Genomic DNA, 20762 nt, shown 5'->3' with positions numbered 1-20762 from the left:
GGATTGGGGCAAAAAACCCTCTCCCTTCCCCTATTCAATGCGGATGGAACATGATGGGACACGTCCTGACCGATGGGATGCGCCATGCCCGATGAGACGGCACCTGGTTAGACAAGACATGGCCAGGGCATGGACCACCACTACCGCATGCCGAGCATGGGAAAAAGGCGTGACTACATGTAGGTGGCTCTCCACCTTCCCAAGCAAGACTTGCAAAGGCCCAACAATGGGTAAGGAGCTTCCTGAGTCGATCGGATAGCTCAGACGAACACCGAGGGACAAGTAAGGAGCAGAGGGACGCCCATGTGGGCCACGCCGACTCCGTCATGAATGATGAGCGTGGATCCCATTCGGACATATCCGGTAAAAACTCCTTAGGCCTGTCACTCGGGTCATCATGGTAACTCTACCAATCCCTCCTACTTTATTTTTTCGATACGCGATCATTTATTCATCCATACTCATACATGCATTCACACATTCATTCACATAATCATTCATTCATTCCATACATCCAAAGCATCGCATATGTAGCTAATGCATCACAACGCTTTGTGTTGTGTCATGAAACGGTAGTTGCCTCATTCAACATGAGCAACGACTGACCGAGGTTCAAAGGCTGGCCCACAAAGGGCTCGAGGCTGCCTCGCATCAAACAGAGCTAGGGGAGAAAACGCAGATGAGCCCTAGCGGCCCTCGCCTAGTCTATTCCGAAGCAGACAAGATCATCTTAACCTTCTCGTTTGATCCTAATCTCGAGCCATGCCCATAGAATCTCCATTGAGGGGAGGCCAGCGGGCCACCTAGGTCGGTCTCTAGAACGACCCGGGCATCTATCGGGATGTGGGTTAAGGAGCAGCGGAATGCCACATGAGAGCTATTCCAACCCTGTCATGAACGACGGACCCGGATTCCACTCGAACATGCCCGTTAGGAAGCTCACTGAGTGCGTCGCTCGAGCCATCAAGGCAAGCAACGTTAGCTCAGACCCTTCGGTTGCGAAAACCATGGATGGGGCAACGCACGGAACTAGACCAACCCCTGCCAAGCCCAACGGGGCTCAGGGGCACAGGTTGTGGGCGGGACAAACATGGGTGAACACCCTGAATGACAGTCTGTGGCCCTAGGGAAGAGTACCAAGAAGCTCAGCCACCAACCGACTCGCCAGTCGAACATAGCCTCAGGGGCTACACCCACGGGTGCGCTCGTGCGCACCCATTGTCGAAACAAAAATTCCCTCGCTAGCAAAACAAAAAAACCTAGACGATTCTACCCAAATCACCCGGGGGCTTGGGGGCTACACCCGTGGGTGCGCTAGCGCGCACCCACTGTTAAGACAAAAAACCCCCTAGGCAATTCTAACCAAATCGCCCGGGGGCTCCTGCCGGGTTCATAAACCCGAGGTCCCTCATGGACCTGCTTCCTAGCAAAAGCTCAGCCCAGCAAACTACATTGCGAACGACGCGCAACTCCTGAGCTAGCCCAAAAACCTAACGATAGGCCAGAAGGGTGATCTTCAATCGGAAGGCCTGGCCAAGGAGAGGACCGACGCTCGCTTTCGACTCTAGCCCACCTCTCCGACCGGAAGGCCTGGCTAAGGAGGAATGACGCTTGCTTTCGACTCTAGCCCACCTCTCTGACTAGAAGGCCTGGCCAGCTCACCTCTGACTCCGACGCTTGCTTCCAACTCCAGCCGCCTCTCCGACCAAAAGGCCTAGCCAAGGAGGAATGACGCTCGCTTCTATCGCTTTCGACTTCGGCCCACCTCTCCGACCGGAAGGCCTGGCTGAGAAAGGACGACGCTCGCCTCTGACTCCGACTCGCTTCTCCGACTGTGAGTACACCAAACCTCTGCTTACAGCTCTTCTCTAACCGGGAGGCCAGAGTCGACTAGGGAACGACCGACTGAGGATGCCCGCTCGGTGAAGACCCAGGAAACAAACAAAGCAAGTAAGGCAGGGCGCTCTAGTCAACCACAATATCAAGGACTATACCCTACACACCTATAGGACAGTACTGTCAGGTCATGTCAGAAGGGTACTTTATATCCTTCCATACATGTTAGAACAGAGCACACACTCAAATACTTAGCGCACGTAGGAGCTCCCGTCTCTCTCGACCCTTTGATCCAAAGTCCGACCGAACCTCTTGCACCCGCATCTTACTCCCTCTTGTTTGTAACCCCACAGCAAACTTTGAGCACCTAGGTTCAAAAATAAAGTCACCAATCGACTTAAACTGAACGTAGGGCACGTTGCCTGAACCAGTATAAACCATGTGTCATTGAGTGCTAGGCCACATCCGATCACAATGTACGACAAAACTACAAATATTTACGTGTTGGTCACTTTCTGCACCGACACATATTTTTTGCTCTAGTAACACTTCATGTTATAGTAGAATGCGTAGTTTGTAACACAATTACTAATCTATTGGAACATTTACCTAGTGTTACAGTGATTGTCTACTCTACTAGAATTCACCTCTGATGCAACAACCTAAATGTGTTGCAATAGGTGGAACACTCTATTGCCACATTTGTTGTTTAGTTGCTATATGTGGAACCCTCTATTGCTAGTTGCCACACTAAATGTTTGGTTGCTATAGATATGGAATATATATTGCCAACACCAAATGATGATACCGATAGTTTACATTGCAACACTTTATTTACTAGCATCAAACAATATTGGAACATCATTAATTTTCCAAAACAATATATGGTTAAAAAAGCATTTTGACAAAGCAATTAAACCAAAAATATGATTTGTTTACACATCTGGAATGAAACCATCCCATATCAAACTCAGCTTAGCTACACACATTGTTCAAACTTCAAACCCAAAAGGTATTTGACACACACTTGTTTGTACTTGTCCACGTCAAAATCTAATAAGCTATGTCTACAACTACACAAAGGTTGGCTTGAATTGACCATTCTATCACTCGAGTGCTCCACTCAAACTCTATCTTCCTGCTTAAAAAATCATTCAAGTTTGGAGAGACAGAGTGAGAAGACCATCACATTGTTCTGATGAGTCAATTCTACCACTTCTATCACGATCAAACCTCTCAAATATTGCCTAAAAAATACAAGAAACATCACTACATTAATCTATTGGGTAATTTTGTTTACATATAAGTAATGTGGTAAAGGGATCATTAAGTTGTAGGTCATCTTACTCTCTAGTTCTGAAGACGGTAAAACACAAAAGTAAATTCCTTGGGTTCTAAAAGAATAGAAGCAAAAATTAGCATAATTTTATTAAGAAAGTAGACTCTAAAGGAGATAGAAGGAAAATGTTGAATCCAATATAGGTGTACTTCACACTAATCAGAAAAAAGGTAGAGAAAAAGAAACATAAATTAGCACTGATCTTTAAGTTTAGATGGGAATGAACAAACACACATCTCATGGCTTGAATAAAATGGTATATGAAAATCTTGCTTAAGTTATTAACTGTGAGGATCATGTTAAGACTTTCAAGTTACACAGGATCTGTACCAAACTGGATCCAAACTCCAGCAAACAGGATTGCTGAAAAGGCAATTAGGAATCTCTAAGCAGTGCGGAAGAAAAGCAATAGGTGCAGATTAATCAATTCACAAATAAGCCTGCTAATAAGAGGTCTAGTTAAACATGTGAAAATAATTATCAAGCTCACTAGTCCAAAGCTAATGATTGCATGAAAAGTTCAAAGACTATTGCAACACTATATATAGCTCACAAAGATTCACAGGAATTATGGGTGAGATGATGTACAGGCTTGAGAATTTAATACTGTGCACTTCCTGAGATTCTCCATTAATCAGTTACTGCAGTTGTGATAGATGAGAAAGCAAGCACTCTGAATTGCAGCAGCTGTTGTTGATGACCAAGCCAGGGGAGAGAATAAACACTTGATGATGCTATTGCTGAAAAAAATCACTGTTAAAGATCTGAAAACCAGAGAAGAAAACTTCTAGCCAGTCAAAGAAAAATAGTCGAGCTGGACAGCCTGCACCAAGCTGCAGAAATAAACCGACGAGCAGTACTCCTGCTGAAGAAGTGAACTGCAGAGCAAAAATAGCTAAGCTGCTTTTATAGAACTGAAACTCTGAAGAAATAAAATAGTTGATTTTCTACTGTTAACGAGATGACTTGTTTTGTTCACTGAAGCCAACCGAAGACAGGAAAGTGAAAATTACAGCACCAAATGGAAATTTGATTCAATGAAAAACGGCATGATGTCCAAGGTTTATTTGCAAGCTGCTGAAGTCGAACTGAATCTCTGAAAATTGATACAGTCGAGCTGCTGCTTCTTGTCAGCTGTACAGATGAATAGAATACCACAAGGTATTCTAGCCGCTGGAAGCACAATGGAGAAGTGTGATATGGAGCAAGCTGCTGAAGCTTGAAATGAACAGAAGGACTGCAAAAACAAAATTGTAGCAAGGTTAACCAAACTTTCTTAAAGCCATATCAAATCAAGAATGCTTAGAGTTGAGATTTAAACCACAGGTTTGCTGCATCATGGTTTCCTATAAATCGTGCTTAAACAACATAAAACGACGTTTGACAATCAATCTATTTTTAAAAGCATAAAAAATAGTAGAGTAAACATGCACGAGATCACACGTGTGTTACAGAAACAGAAAATCAGTAGTCAGTATGAATTTTAGGAGGATCCCACTAAGTCAACTAGGTTTACAGGAAAATGATCAATTCAAACGATCAGATTTCATATAGCACCATGAACCCCTTCCCTTGTAAGAGCATTGAGATAAGCAGCAAGTGTAGAAACAAGCACACCTGTCTTCATCTCTCCACGAATTTCACCACTGAGATAAGCTGCAAATGTGAGGGAAAAGCTGGGTACTTGGCACGAATTTCACCTTTGGATCTCTGCTGCCAGCCACGCTAGTGCCCCATCCCGCGCCGCCGCCCGCCCGCCTTGGTGCCGCATCCCGTGTCGCCGCCGCATCCCGTGCCGTAGAGATCCGCCCTGCATCGATGTGGAAGAGGCCTCGTCAATCGAGCTTGGCGGAGAGCACGGATGGGAACGCGTACCAACAGCCTAGATATGACTGTCACGGTGGAGGAACTGCATCCAGCCGGCGGTGTACGAACGGGGGACCTGAGCGCGACCAAACGCAGGAGGAGGGTGATCCGCTCCCCATGGATGCCAGTGCGTGGATCCGCTGTGGCGCGTTCCATCGGAGGGAAGGAGGATGATGCAGGCGATGGGCAGTGGCCGGAGAACGGCGGCGTCGGGGTCGCTCCCGCGAGCAAGGAGGTCACGACCGATGGAGGGGTCTGAACTCTGAAGGGGGCGGCGGCTAACGTGGGATTAGGGAGAGAAAGGTTGGAGGGATTTTTGGGTGAGGACTGAGGAGCGAACGCGCGGACTGAAGTCGCTTGAGATTGGGATTTTTTTTAAAAGCATGAGCACGGGACCTAGCCAATTTTTGGCTCGTGGCTACGGTTTGGTGTAGTTGTGACAGATAGAGCGCGAGATATCGGAAGTTAGCCGCTCACGGCAAACTATAATGGAGTTTTGGGACTTTTTTGAACTTTTAATTAGATTAGATGTAAAAAAAAATAAGCATGATCTATTTATTGTAGATAATCTACTACACACATGTTGGAGTTTTAATTATTTTTGAACTTTACTACTTCCTCCATTCTAAATTAAAAGACTTTCTGTGAACTGAGCGTAGCTTAGCTGGTTGGATTCCAATTATGTGTGCGTGCGTGAGTTCATAGGGGTGAGTGTGCCCTCGTGTATGTAAGCGTCTGCGTCTAGTCTCAAAAAAATTAAAAGAGTTTTTGGCTTTTCTAGATAGATAACTTTGGTTATGCACTCCAGTGCTCCACGTGTTATCGGATCAGTATGTGACTTGTACGAATCTGTGTGTCCCTTCACTAATTCGTCTGAGGCGGCCATCAGGGTGGATCGAAGACGAAGTTAGGGCTCTGAGGAGCGTGCGGCCACAAGATTTTATATGGGAGAGGTGTTTGTTGGTCTCATTACTTTGTGAGGAGCACACATTTAGCATTCTACGCGGTAGCTATTATGTCAATTTGATTTTTTATGTATAATATTTATGACACAGTAAATCAATATTGAGGTGATTTTAATAATAAACAGAAATGTATGCTTATAGACTTTTCCTACAAAGTTTAGATATTATTACTTTTATTCCATGGTAATCCTACTAATAATTACAATAATAACTAAAATTTGGTCATATCATTATGCAAGCTGACAACAACATATTTTGGGTTCATAAGCATAGCATAAAACTTTTAGGCAATTTTAATAAAGTGGGACTATATCTTCTTCATAGATAGAAACATCTCTCACTTAGTCCTACAACTATGTGTAAGATATATCCATTTGTGAACAATGTACAATACTATTTTAGTTAAAATCATTTGAAATTTTTATACAATGATTATACACCAAAATAATGTTGTCATGCATGTTTATAGATTTTTCTAACCAAGTTTAGATATTATTACATTTATTATATGTTAATCCAATGAATAATTACAAAATAACTAAATTTGGTCATATAATTCTGTAAACTGACACAACAACATATTTTGGGTCCATAGGCACTCCAAAACAATGTCAGATAATTTTAATAAAGTAGGACTACACATCCTACATATAGTAATATCTCTCACTTAGTCATATAACTATGTGTGTGATATGTCCATTTGTGAATAATATGTAGTATTGCTTTGTTAAAATCATTTGAAATTTTTAGTCAATTATTAGACATCAAAATCATGTTATCACGCAAATTATAGATTTTTCTAACCAAGTTTAGATATTATTACATTAATTCTATGGTAATTCAGCGAATAATTGTAATAAAAACTAAATTTGGTTAGATAATTCTACAAACTGACCAGTAAATGAATTTAAATGAAAAAGTTGTCAATTACAACATCGAGATCTACAACTTTGGCTTCAGTCATTTCTCCATACGAGTTCGTTTGAATAATTCAAAATTTTGAATTTCAAATTATGAGAATTTCGATTAAAATTTTAGGGAGAGTAACTGATTTCAAATGAAAAAGCCATCAACTATAAATTTTTATAACTCATCTAGATCTACAACTTTTGTTTTGGTTATTTTTCGTTCGAGTTTGTTTGAAGAATTCAAAATTTGAATTTCAAAATATGATAAGCTCTCATTCTCCATTCACTTGAGAAATAAAATGACGAATAACATTAATAAACATGCAAGTGGTCTAGTGGTAGTGGTAGTGGTAGTGTTGGTGTTGGAGATTGGTGTGGTTGTAGGTTCAAATCTTAGGGTTTTGTTTTTTATTTTTCTTGTCATTCTTTTTCATGCCATGCTAAATTTGAATTTTAAAATATAAAAACTTCAAATAGAATTTTGGTATAGTAAACGATTTCAAATAGATTTTTCTTTCCATTTTTTCCACACCATGCTAAATTTGAAATTTAAAAAATAAAGACTTCAAATATAATTTTATGATAGTAAAGGATTTCAAATGTAAAAGTTGTTAACAACGAATTTTCAGAACTAATTCAAATCTATAACTTTTGTTTCAGTTGTTTCTTCATTCGAGTTTGTTTGAATAATCAAAATATGATGAGCTCTCATTCTCCATTTACTTGAGAAATAAAATGACCAAAAACATCAACAAATACACAAATGGTTTAGTGGTACTAGGTGGTGTTGGAGATTATTGAGGTTGCAGGTTCAAATCTTGGTGGCCATCTCTTTTTTATTTTTCTTGTCATTTTTTCCACGCCATGCTAAATTTGAATTTAATTTAATATGAAAACTTTAAATAGAATTTTAGGGAAGTAAATGATTTCAAATAATTTTTTCTTGTCATTTTTTCCACACCCTACTAAATTTCAATTTTGAAATATGAAAACTTCAAATAGAGTTTCGGTACAGCAAATGATTTCAAATAGAATGTTCTTGTCATTTTTTCCACGCCATGCTAAATTTGAATTTTAAAATATAAAAACTTCAAATAGAATTTTCAGATAGTAAATGATTTCAAATAGATTTTTCTTGTCATTTTTCCACACCATGCTAAATTTGAATTTTGAAATATAAAACTTCAAATATAATTTTGTGAAAGTAATGATTTTTAAATGGAGAGGTAGTCAACTACAAGTTTTTAGAACTAATTCAAATCTACAACTTTTGTTTTGGTCATTTTTTCATCAGACTTTGTTTGAATAACAAAAAAAAGTCGTCAACAACAAAGTTATAGAACTCATCGCGATCTACAACATTTGTTTTGGTCATTTTTTTCCATTCGAATTTGTTTGAACAATTCAAAATTTATATCTTGATAGCTCAAGTCATGATTTCTGTAACAAATAAAATGAAATACTATATCTTTCACAAACATATATGTGGTTCAGTGGTAGTGAGGGTGTTGTTATCCTCATGGGGTTGGTGGTGAGGTTGTAGGTTCAAAATCTTGGTGGTCACCTAATTTTTATTTTTCTTGTAATTTTTTCACGTCATGCTAAAGATTAGTAACACTTGGACTGCAACATTATTTTGTGTTACTACATGTCATACATTTATTATATATTTTATATGTTCCTATTTATGTGTTACAGTATAGTAACACTTTTGTCATATTTTACTTGTAACACTAATTTTGTGTACTATAATTATTGTCAGTAACACATTTTTATAAAACACATGTTTTGTGTTACAACCCAAGTCTGTAACACATTATTTTATGTTACTATGAAATTTCATAGAAACACATAGATGAATGTGTTACAAGAAAGTGTAACAATATCCTTGTTTTGTAGTAGTGTTAACCAAATTTATAGAAAAGATTATAAATATTTATGACACGAAATTAGTATCATCAAATACATCATGAAATATATTTTCATCATCTACTTATTTGGTGTTATAAATATTATTGTTCTTTACTATAAAATTAGTCAAACTCAAGATAATTTGATACGATGATTCCAGGAGTTGATTTATTTTGGAATGGAAGGAATATATTACACATGAGACAATAATACCATCTTTCAGGCGAGCTTGTAAACTCACAGCTACACAAGGTTCCCATCCCTTCCTCTCCTCTTACTTTTTTTTTTCTTGAAAAAATAATCTCTTATTACAATTTTATGCCTATCCATATGCATATCATCTCTTGTTTCGCTTCGTATGCTGACCCCTACTTGCTGCGCAGCAGGGCCACTGGGCCAGTTAGTTGTAGTGAGCTATCTTCTTGGGCCATACTCCCTTTTCCTGCTCCTAGTTCTTACATCCCGGGCCTGGTGGCAGCTCCAGCAGAACCAGCTTGTCGTAGCAGCTGTGTGTATTAACACAAACTGAGATCCAGGCTCATGACACAAGCTACAGAACGATGGATGAGATTTATCGTGGATGATTACCTGGAAATAGGCCTCTAGTTTCTGCCTCAGGGCACCGTGCTCCCTCTTCACTTTCTGGAACGATCTCATGCAACTGCAAACCGAAATATGCCACAGGAGTAAACAATGGCTGTTCTCATTTCTTGACATGAGACAAAAATCTGAAAGAACTAAAAAGTCAGAGAGATACAGACCCTTCAACATTTCCCTGTCCACAGTAATCCCTGAATGACATGCACTCACTCTTCATCCTTGAAGCACCAATGCTGCATCAAGTTTTGTAACATCGTCAAACACACGCAAACTTTATATAAATATAAAAGAATGATAATGTGTTCAGATGTCAGAGTTATGCTTTATTTATAATCTGATTCAGAACCATGCCATGCTTACAAAAGTTCATTCGCACACGTTAAGCTTTTGGTTGGCACGCAAAACTACAAAATATGAGTTCTTCTCTGAGATACCAGACCACCTTAAAGCCTCCAAGAACCTTGGTTTACAAGCATACTGGACATGTCATTAGTGAGGCACTGATATGCTTCAGATCCACCCCCCCCCCCCCCCCCCCCCCCCCCCCCCCCCCCCCACACCCAACCACCACCACCACTTTTTTAAGAAGCTGAAGCATGCAGTAGTTGTTTCAAAAAGGATAGTGTCAACTTTGCAGGATGTTCAGTTAAACATCATAGTCCTCATTATTCACAAAACTATAAAGTAAGGTCTGTGTGCTGTACTGAATCAGTCACACAGCATGGATCATGTGCAACTGAAAAAATATATCCAGATGCAGCACCAGAGCTACCTGGAACAGCTGCCTTTTAGCTGCTGCATGTATGCATCCCATCTATTGAAATCTTTGGGGTATTTTTCTCTGCAGTGTCACAAAATTTTAATCAGTCAAGTTCAACACTTCTGCTTGCATCGTATTTTCTTTCTTTTTGAACAAGAAATCACTTCTCCCTTGATATGCATGTTTTACTTACAGAGCTTGTTCAACATTTGATATTAGCCTGGCTGAGTCCTTGAAAAACAAAGTGACAACCTCTTCCGCAAAATTAGGACTAGCTTCATCCTGCAAGTCTTCCACCTGGCAAAATTGCTCGTCTAGGTACCCCTGTCGATGAAATAAAACTTACTGAGTCAGCATTTGGTATATAAAAGGAAAACATTGAAAACCATAAAACAGCATAGAATAGTGTCCGCCACGGATGGGATCAAAAGCAGGCATGCTTATACATAGGAAAAAGGTATGATCAAACTTCTAGGTCCTTGTGAAAGCATAAAGATAAAATATTGATTAGAAATCTCCAGAGTATAATACAGGCCTGATCAAAGAGACTCTTTTTCATGGATGCAGCTTGGCGACGCAAATTAGAATAATCCATTCGTATGAATGAACTAGCCAAAGGGTGGCAAGGCGAAGGTGATACAGGTAGGAACACACTTCACAAGGTACAAGACATATGTAAACTGGTGGGAATGGATACAGAAAGTTGAGCGTAGCCATATGCTTATATAGTGGAGGAGGCAGTTACTATTTGTCTACCGAACATAAGTGAAACTTAGATATTCCAGTTTCTGGATAACAAATGTAAGCATCTTGCATGCACAGGTGATTTGATTGCCACGGTGTGCACAAGCTATCCACATTTTGGAGAGTGACTTGAATAGATGCGGATTCTTGTAGCCTGTATCTCTTTATAAGAGTATATGTTGGTTTATAACAATCGCAAAGAAATCATTAAGGCCCCGTTTAGATCCTTGGAATTGAATTCATTCGAATAATTATAATTTAGGCATAGATTAATTAAGCTAATATGGTTGTATAATATGGAATATATTTGTATGTTATTGTTAGCCATACAAGGGAGATACTTATATGTTGCATTTCTACTATAAGAAAGTGAGTTGAAGAGCGTGCTATAAGTTGGAGAGTAGAAATATAGCATGGTGATCTATAGAATCAATTTCCATCTTCCACTATGAATTTGAGATAGGCTTATATGTGAACTTGGAAAAGTTGTGGAATGTCAAATTCCAAGCCAAATAGCCTAATCCATTAAGTAGATTCCAATTCCTCCAAAATGAAATGATCCAAACGGCCCCTAAAGGAACTTACTTTTAGGAATTATCAAAAGTTAACCTATTTCATGGCATCCATACAATTTCCCTGAATAAACTCGATCAAAGATAGAATTAGCTGAGACCAGCAACAACGGCTTTCTGTAGGTGTACGTAAAACATGATACAATACTGCATTATTATTTGACTTGACACCCCCACATAAAATTAAACACATCTGAGCGAAGAGAATTAAGATCTAATACAGTATACTTCTAAATTTTCTCACGTTGGATTGCTCAAAAGAAAACATATTCATGGACTACTAGAACAAGTGAAGAAGTCTCAGGCATGATTTTAATACAGAGTCATAGAAGTCTGTAGATTGCAGCTTAGAAAACATGGGTCAATCATGCAATTTAGTTAAGCTGAAGCACCCTAAATTACTTCAAAATTACAACAGACAAACAGTTTAAAGCTTTCATTACAACCAGCCTACACAGCTGAATCATGTAGATGGAAGCTTTTCCTAACTCCATACATGGTATCAAAAGATTTAGCACCAGAGATATTTGGTTCTCATTATGTGCTAATCAAGTAATCATTAGCATTTAACAAACTATCGTTTAATCACTGTTCACCTACGCGGCAATTTAGCTCATTTACACGCCGTGTAAACGCTACACAGTGGCTTGCCGTGTCCATTTAATCAGCCGTTTATCCCGTTTAATCACCGTTTAGTCTGTTTAAATGGCCGTTTAGCTCGAATAAATAGCTAAACAATTGGTGTCCGTTTAGTCTGTTTAAGGAAGTGCAAAAAATCAGTATATTTACCTTATATACAGTTGTAATGGTACCTTTTGTCTGTTTTGTGGGTCAGTGAAATAGAGAATTTCTGCCGTGGTCTTTAAACAACAACATCCTAAGATTACGCAAGAAATTCTCCCGTGACAAATCCCAGGATAGAATGTAATCAGACAAATGGGAAAGCTGGAACAAGATGTCTTTTTGTGCCCCTCAAAGTTCAAACAAAATGTGGTGATAAAATCTGGGAGAATGACTGATAACTAGAATAGGGCCAAGATGCTTACTTTGAGCCTCAGCCAAAGAAAAGTAGGACAAAGAATAGACCTCAACAGCTTGGTCCAATTGTCACAAGCCAATGTTCTCTCAGAGCATTGGACCACGTGGCAAACTAACAGTCTTTTGCAAAAGGGGTAAAAGAGATTCATTCAATGATTGATCCGATGATTGCAGTTCACCCCAAGTCAACATCACAACTTGATAAGAGGAATACGGCATGGATCAGAAATTCGAAACAAACAGAAAGCCTATACAGGAAATGGATATCGGCAAAAAGAAAATTATGGACGAGTCATTGCCATTGCCACAGATGAATAAACAGCAAACATTGTCTGCATGCAAGCTATTCAGTCAGTACCTTACCCGCATGGTGACTAAATATTCACAAATATCCCAAGGCATATGGTCCAACTGTTCATTCCTATACTGTTGTCTCTATCAATTTCATAAGTGAGTATTCTCAAGGTAATAATTTTCCTTCTGCCACAAATCTATTTGTCATTCATTATGTCCTTTTCTATGTAGAAAAGGGAGAGTGAACATGGCCCCTTCAATCAACAACAACAACAACAACAACAACAAAGCCTTTAAGTCCCAAACAAGTTGGGGTAGGCTAGAGTTGAAACCCAACAGAAGCAATCAAGGTTCAGGCACGTGAATAGCTATCTTTCAAGCACTCCTATCTAAGGCTAAGTCTTTGGGTATATTCCATCCTTTCAAGTCTCCTTTTATTGCCTCTACCCAAGTCAACTTCGGTCTTCCTCTGCCTCTCTTCACGTTACTATCCTGACTTAGGATTCCACTACGCACCGGTGCATCTGGAGGTCTCCGTTGCACATGTCCAAACCATCTCAAACGGTGTTGGACAAGCTTTTCTTCAATTGGCGCTACCCCTAATCTCTCACGTATATCATCGTTCCGAACTCGATCCCTTCTTGTATGACCGCAAATCCAACGCAACATACGCATTTCCGCGACACTTAGCTGTTGAATATGTCGTCTTTTCGTAGGCCAACAAGATGAAAACAAAAATTCTCAAGCTCTATATGCTATGTAAATCAAGATGATACACCCACAAGGATGACATCTCCTGGAAGGAAAGCTGCTAACAAACTCGACAAGCCTAAGCTCATCCATCTAATCTCCCAGTTCCCCCCATCATCGTCTAACTAGAAACTAGGAAGATTTCTTGGCAGCTGCTGTCATCTTGACAAGCGTCATCACCTGGGAGCCTTGGAAGTTGGAAGAACAGCTAAAGGACTGTAGAATGGAGCTAATCTATTTTGATTGCTAATTTGACATTTTTATCAAACATAAAAAGATAGTTCTAGTGCATGAATAAGCATCAGGACAAAGCTAAGTTTTTTTAGCATTTGGAACTTTGAAGCTTGTGTTTCCTGGTAAATACTTCACACTATAATGTCTGGCTTCCACATATCAAGGTCATCCATGCTCTACAGCTTGCACATGGTCACATTATCAGAACTCAGCAATCCATTTATAGCATCAGAGACTAACTTTCCACAATCTAAAAGTAGCATCTGCATAGCACAACATGAACTGGATGTGCACGGTACCTCCAAAAGCATCCTCATGGATTTCTCATCCACAGTGCTCCAGAAAGGAACCTTGATGCTTGGTTTGATGTGTACGCTCCATTACTTTTTGGCACATTAGTAGGTTTCTGTTCTCACCTAGAAAGCACCAACTTGACCAATTGTTTCTCCACTCAAAATTTACTTACAAATCAGAAACTTTCCTCTTCCATTGGATAAGGTGCACCGAGAGTTAAGTTTTGGATGAGGATATAACCTGTGGTCACTAAAACACTAACAAAACATTCACAAATCTTTTAAGATGCACTGCACATAGTGAGCAGACACAGCATGATCTTCTGCAGTTCAGCAACTAACTCACTGGAAGTCACACTTCCAGATTCTGAAGCTATGCGCTAGAGATGCAAGTGAGTAGCCAATGGGGTTTTCTGGGTCAGCTAATAATTAGGTGGGATGGCATTTTAATTCATTTTAGCAAGCTCTAGGTGCACACAAGTGACAACTATCCAAACATGATATAGAAACGAGCACTAAAGCTTAACCGCCAGGAGCGATCTTTTTCATTCTAGTACTAGAAAATAAAGATCGCACGGTCTTAGCCGTCATGCTCCCTCAGTCCCTCTAGATTGGTTTGGTGTCACTCTCATACCAGAACCAATTCCCTCCTAGCGACATCGGTAGGGAGCGGAAAAGAAAGGCGTGGGTACCGACCAATCGAGAGATGAGAGAACGACACATTGATTCCCCGATAGCATCCTCCCCGTCCGGATGAGTGCGCCGGCCCGATCTCCCCGCGCGGCGCGACGTGAATCGGAGGGCGGTGGGAGCTCAAAGCGACCTAGGAAGGTGACGCCGGCAGAGGGTGAAGTGGTCAGTGAGATACCTAGTGGGGCGCGCCGCCGCGCAGCACGAAGGGGACGGGGGCGGCGGGTGGCCGATTTGTGCACTTTGTGCTGGCTCTGCGTCGACGCGGAGACGTGGAGAGCCAGGTGACCGGTCGGCTATGGATCGTCGCGGCCGCCGATGTGTCGGAATTGGACCTTACCATGGCGCTCTTTTTTTTTAAAAAAAATAATCCTTTTTTTATTTTAAAAATATCCTCACTTATTTTTTATTTTTTTATTTTTAATTCTTTGGTCGCGCAAATGTTGGTGCGACAAAATAACGCTGTCGCACCACATGCGTTGACATAGCAAGATGTGCGACGTTGGATGACTATTTTCACATAAAAGATCTTGTCACGCCACTCTCGTTGGCTCCATGGTACACTTTGGTCGCTCTAGCAGGAGTGGCGTGATAAGACTTAACCTTATAAAAAAATCATATCTTTTTTCAAACGATGTTGGAAGAAGATGATTTTTATATGAAAATTGAGCTCGATGAGATCTACAACTTTCTAGTTTTGAGTTTTTCCATTTGAGATCGCTAGGATGGTCCGAAAAATAATATAAACTTTCAGTTGTATAATAATAAGATACAAGCATTTGTCATCTTAGAAAATTAATATCCTTTATGTACGATGTCAAATGATGATACTTTTATATAAAATTTATAGCTCTAAATGAGTTATACAACTTTATAAGGTTGTTAAGATAAGTTTTATATTTGAGGTTGTTAAGATAAGTTGTAGTCATCGATCGGGTCTGTTCGGTTGGTATTAAAGCCGACTGATAAGTCGATCTTGGCTGATTTATCATGAAAGAAAAATACTATAGATTCTACCTGATAAGCCGACTGATAAGTTCAAGCCAACATGCCCGAGATCTAAAAAAAATTAGTTTGATATTTTTCATTTGAGATAGTTAAAATGCTTAAAAGTAATATAAATTTAAAAGAGCATATTAATGGTGAAAAAGAATGTCTTTTAAAAAATCGTATATTTCTTATGCGATGTCAGATAGATACTTTTTAAATGTATAAGTGTAGATCGTAATGTATAAGGTGTAGAATGTTACACATTTTATATAAAAAGTATATTTATCCAATATCATATCAGAAATATATGTTTTTAAAAGACACGATTAATATAATCCTTAAAATTATATTATTTTGTTGAGCACCTTAATGATCTCAAATCAAAAACCTCAAAACTAAAAAGTTACGGATCTCATGATAGCTATAATTTTTGTAAAAATGATCTCCGTTGGACATCAAACAAGAAACATATATTTTTTGAGGCAACAAGCCCGATACGCGATTAATATATTGATAAAAATTTATACTGTGGCAGAACCGTCCGAAATAACACACATTCGAAGACGCTCGTCTTCCACCATACACTAAGCACCCCGAAAGCAAATTACATCAGGTGGATTCCATCTAGCACAACCCAAGGGAGAACTCGAATAACCCACATTTTTCCTCCAAGATCCAATAATAAGAACAAATTTACAATACTTAGTCCATTTTATACAACCAGATTTCTTAGAAATGCATTATTACAGTACCAAGTTCAGAGTGCGAAAATTAAACAATGGAATGAAAATAAACATCTATCGATAATATATAATGATCCGTCTATGTCCACCAGAAGAATCCTTCACACAATGACTACTCCTCAAGCTATACCTGCAACAGGGATAAATAAATCCTGAGTACACAATTTACTCGCAAGACTTATCTTTCTAGTGGGAATATTTTCCTGACTCTAAGGAATATGATAAGCTTTATGGTTTGCTGGGTTTCCTTTTTGCAGAAAGCAATACTAATAGTGAATCCTTATATATGTTTATTATTAGCGGTCATGATTAGTTCATTATCTAACCATTCTATGTAAGCACATGTTCTACTTTCAAGCAAGAGTTGAGTAAACAGTTCAATTTCACCACCTTTCATCTTCTAGTTCTTACTACGGTGCTGAACTATAAACAAGCCGTACCGGATTGCCTGGCGATTCACAAATAAATATGCCCAGCTGAGTACCTTGAAACACACGCCCTGCTTGTACTCCAAGCACAAGCAGGACCAACCCACCACTCTCCTGTCAAGGGGTCTAGGTCTCCATTCAAACTTGAACTCCAAGCCCCCGCTCCTAAGTCCTGAACTCAGTGCGGTGCTTAGACCTCTATGAAAGCTTTAGTTTGGTTTTAGTTAATTGGTGAAACACTAAGTGCTAACCTAGTTTATCAAAATGATTATGAGATAGGTAGCACTACTATAAGTGATGAAGCAATGGAGAAGATCATGACGATGGTGATGGCATGGTGATGATCAAATGCTTGAACTTGGAAAAGAAGAAAGAGAAAAACAAAAGGCTCAAGGCAAAGGTATAAATAGTAGGAGCTATTTTGTTTTGGTGATCAAGACACTTAGCGAGTGTGATCACATTTAGGTTAGATAGTCGTACTATTAAGAGGGGTGAAACTCGTATTGAAATACGGTTATCAAAGTGCCACTAGATGCTCTAACTTATTTGCATATGCATTTAGGATCTAGTGGAGTGCTAACACCCTTAAAATGCTTTGTGAAAATATGCTAACACATGTGCACAAGGTAATACACTTGGTGGTTGGCACATTTGAGCAAGGGTTAGAAACCTCACCGGCGGAGTGTCCGCCTGTAGAATACGGACAGTCCGATGGTGCCACCGGTTGAAAGGTCCTAATATGGCTAGAGGAGGGGTGAATAGCCTATTTAAAAATCTACAAAGCAACTAGAGCAATTTGATTAGTATGACAAATAGCGTAATACAAACTTGCTCTAGCTCTATAAGGATTGCAAACCACCTATCCAATAATTCTAGTTGCAATGATTACTTAGGCACCCAAACTTGCTATGTAACTACTCACTAAGAGCTCTTAAACTCGCTACTCTAAAGAGCTCAACTAGATGAATGTAAATAATAAAGCAAGCTCTCAATTCTAATTATACTAAAGAACTTGTATCAACTAGTTTACAAGAGTGTAAATAGATGAGTAGGGTGATTATACCGCCGTGTAGGGGATGAACCAATCATAAGATAAAGATTAAGCCAATCACCGGAAGAATGCAAATGGCAAGAGACAATCGATTTTTCTCCCGAGGTTCACGTGCTTGCCAACACGCTAGTCCCTGTTGTGTCGACTAACACTTGGTGGTTCGGCGGCTAAGAGGTGTTTCACAAACCTCGTCCACATGATTAGACACCACAAGAACCTACCCACAAGTGAGGTAACTCAATGATATGAGCAATTTACTAGAGTTAGCTTTCGGCACTCCACCGGGGAAGGTACAACTCCCCTCACAATCACCGAAGGCGGCCATGAACAATCACCAACTCGTGTCGATCCTCCACCGCTGCTACAACCGTCTAGGTGGTGGCAACCACCAAGAGTAACAAGCGAAATCCGCAGTGCAACACGAATACCAAGTGCCTCTAGATGCAATCACTCAAGTAATGCACTTGGATTCTCTCCCAATCTCACAATGATTATGGATCAATGATGGAGATGAGTGGAAGGTCTCTGGCTAAGCTCATAAGGTTGCTATGTCAATGAAAAATGTGCAAGAGTTAGAGCTACAACCGACCATAGGGCTTAAATAGAAGCCCCCATGGAATAGAGCTGTTATACCCCTTCACTGGGTAAAACACACTCTGACCGGACGCTCCGGTCATACTGACCGGACCCTGGACTCAGCGTCCGGTCCACTGATTTTTGCCATATGTCACTCTGAGTTAAAACTGAACCGTCAGATCACAACGACTAAGTGCTGACCGGACGCTCCGGCTAAACTGATCGGACGCTGGAGCCTCAGCGTCCGGTCGAGTACAGTGAGGGTCCAAATCCATTTTTCCCGACCGGACATGTCTGGTCCACCTTGACCGGACATAGCACAGTGTCCGGTGGTATACCCTGGCTACTGTATCGCCAAGTCAGCATGACCAGACGTAGGCAGTTAGCGTCCGGTGTATTCAGATCCAGCGTCCGGTCACTTAATCAACGCTGGCATCTCCTCTGTCTTCTTCACCCTTGCTCAAATGTGCTAACCATCAAGTGTATCACCTTATGCACATGTGTTAGCATATTTTCACAAATGTTTTCAAGGGTGTTAGCACTCCACTAGATCCTAAATGCATATGCATTGAGTTAGAGCATCTAGCGGCACTTTGATGACCGCATTTTGATACGAGTTTCACTCCTCTTAATAGTACAGCTATCTATCCTAAATATGATCACACTCACTAAGTGTCTTGATCACTAAAACAAAATGGCTCCTACATTTTATACCTTTGCCTTGAGCATTTTGTTTTTCTCTTTCTTCTTTTCCAAGTTTAAGCATTTGACCATCACCATGCCATCACCATTGTCATGATCTTCGCCATTGCTTCATCACTTAGAGTAGTGCTACCTATCTCATAATCATCTTGATAAACTAGGTTAGCACTTAGGGTTTCATCAATTAACCAAAACCAAACTAGAGCTTTCAATCTCCCCCTTTTTGGTAATTGATGACAACCCTTATACAAAGATATTAATTAAAGTACATTAGAATCCATATTGCTTGCCCAAGCATATTTACCATGTGTGAAGGATATGGGCAAGTTTCATGAACTCTATATGATAGCAATTGCTCCCCCTACATATGTGCTAAGAGTTTGGATTGAAGCTTGCATATATGATTAGATAGGAAATATAGGAGATAATTTCTACCAAATGATGCTAAGGTATAAGAGATGGACCTTTAAAGCGTGATACCAATCAAAGTGCACCATTATACCATCCTTAGCACCATTAGTAACTAGACATACACAAAAACTAGAATACCCCATGAGATCAATATTACAAATAAGGGTCTAGTTTCTATAGAATGAACATAGGTCTAGTTACTTTAGCCTATGCATGCTAGTTTTTCATTTCAACATTCAAACCTACAACTAGCATACACCACACAAGCATAGATATTAAAAAATTATGCCATGCAAGCAAACATATGGAATGCACATATAAATTTACCATACAAGTTCATGAGCTTGCTCCCCCTATTTGTATGCTCCAAATTTTAATTGATCTCCTTCCTTTGTCATATATTATTTCTCTCCCTTTGTTTCACTATCTTTGTGCACTATTTCTCTCCCTTTGTCATTAATGACCATAAAGGCTTAAAGTATAGATAGGGTAGGATTATTAATGTCAACAATTTGTACAAAAGGTAGCCTCAAATTATAGATATGTTGGGGTGAAACCATGTGAAATGAGGATCATTTTCCCAATTTGGTTCAATCTAGATTACTTACAAAAGATATTTAACTCTGTTTGATCCAAGGACAAGCTTCTTCACACCTCCAAATAAGGGTTATCTTATACCATGTTGAGTTAAACACTTATAGCTCATTTTTCTAAATCAAACACTAGGTTTACAATCTCACAAACATGTCATATGCTACCACTAGATCATTTCAAACATTCAAGCAATAGTGGTACCATACAAGCATCAAATTTATTTTATTTTCATGAATGAGCCTATTCAAATGTGAAATATGTCTAGATACACTAATCATGTCCTTAGCAATGGATGGATGACATGTCAATCAACTTTACCTTGCTTGGCTCGAAGGAGAGGCATGTCATATAGTGGGGGTGCATCAACACATATTGGAGAAGTCAAGTATGTTCAATTCATTCCTTAGCTTGCAAAATCTCTTCTCATCAAGTGGCTTGGTGAATATGTCGGCAAGTTGATCTTCGGT

At 39.6% G+C, this 20762-nt stretch overlaps 1 protein-coding gene and 1 long non-coding RNA gene across 5 annotated transcripts; both read right to left on the bottom strand.

The window, feature by feature from the left end:
• Window positions 1-2775: 2775 nt before the first annotated feature.
• On the bottom strand, window positions 2776-5387 carry LOC136458975 (uncharacterized). 2 transcript variants are annotated; one of them, XR_010760111.1, is made up of 3 exons: window positions 4876-5387; window positions 3184-4412; window positions 2776-3083 (listed from the first exon to the last, which is right to left on the bottom strand). It is a non-coding gene; the product is annotated as an uncharacterized lncRNA (long non-coding RNA). The 2 variants fall into 2 exon arrangements; XR_010760112.1 differs by having other exon boundaries at window positions 2776-4412; window positions 4876-4985; window positions 5118-5387.
• Window positions 5388-8972: 3585 nt separating this feature from the next.
• On the bottom strand, window positions 8973-14955 carry LOC136456533 (pseudo histidine-containing phosphotransfer protein 1). Of its 3 annotated transcripts, none has more exons than XM_066456438.1 (6): window positions 14807-14955; window positions 10379-10509; window positions 10198-10266; window positions 9587-9658; window positions 9414-9486; window positions 8973-9331 (listed from the first exon to the last, which is right to left on the bottom strand). In XM_066456438.1, the coding sequence occupies exons 1-6, from the start codon at window positions 14831-14833 to the stop codon at window positions 9281-9283; spliced, it is 423 nt and encodes a 140-aa protein (XP_066312535.1). In that variant the 5' UTR covers window positions 14834-14955; the 3' UTR covers window positions 8973-9280. The 3 variants fall into 3 exon arrangements, with proteins under 3 accessions (XP_066312535.1, XP_066312534.1, XP_066312536.1); XM_066456437.1 differs by having other exon boundaries at window positions 10721-14934; XM_066456439.1 differs by having other exon boundaries at window positions 14117-14931.
• Between the last annotated feature and the right edge of the window lie 5807 nt (window positions 14956-20762).

This window comes from Miscanthus floridulus, chromosome 6 (genome assembly GCF_019320115.1).
Source record: "Miscanthus floridulus cultivar M001 chromosome 6, ASM1932011v1, whole genome shotgun sequence".
NCBI lineage: Eukaryota > Viridiplantae > Streptophyta > Magnoliopsida > Poales > Poaceae > Miscanthus > Miscanthus floridulus.
The sequence above is the reverse complement of the archived record's forward strand: the minus strand, read 5'-3'. Positions and strand labels throughout refer to the sequence as shown.

Coding starts and splice junctions, on each gene's coding strand:
- LOC136456533 (XM_066456437.1), bottom strand. CDS start 10,780: ATGGATTATTCTAATTTGCGTCGCCAAGCTGCATCCATGAAAAAGAGT. Junction 10,510..10,720: donor AAAAGAGTCTCTTTGATCAG/GCCTGTATTATA, acceptor TTTCATCGACAG/GGGTACCTAGACGAGCAATT. Junction 10,267..10,378: donor TCAAATGTTGAACAAGCTCT/GTAAGTAAAACA, acceptor GTGACACTGCAG/AGAAAAATACCCCAAAGATT.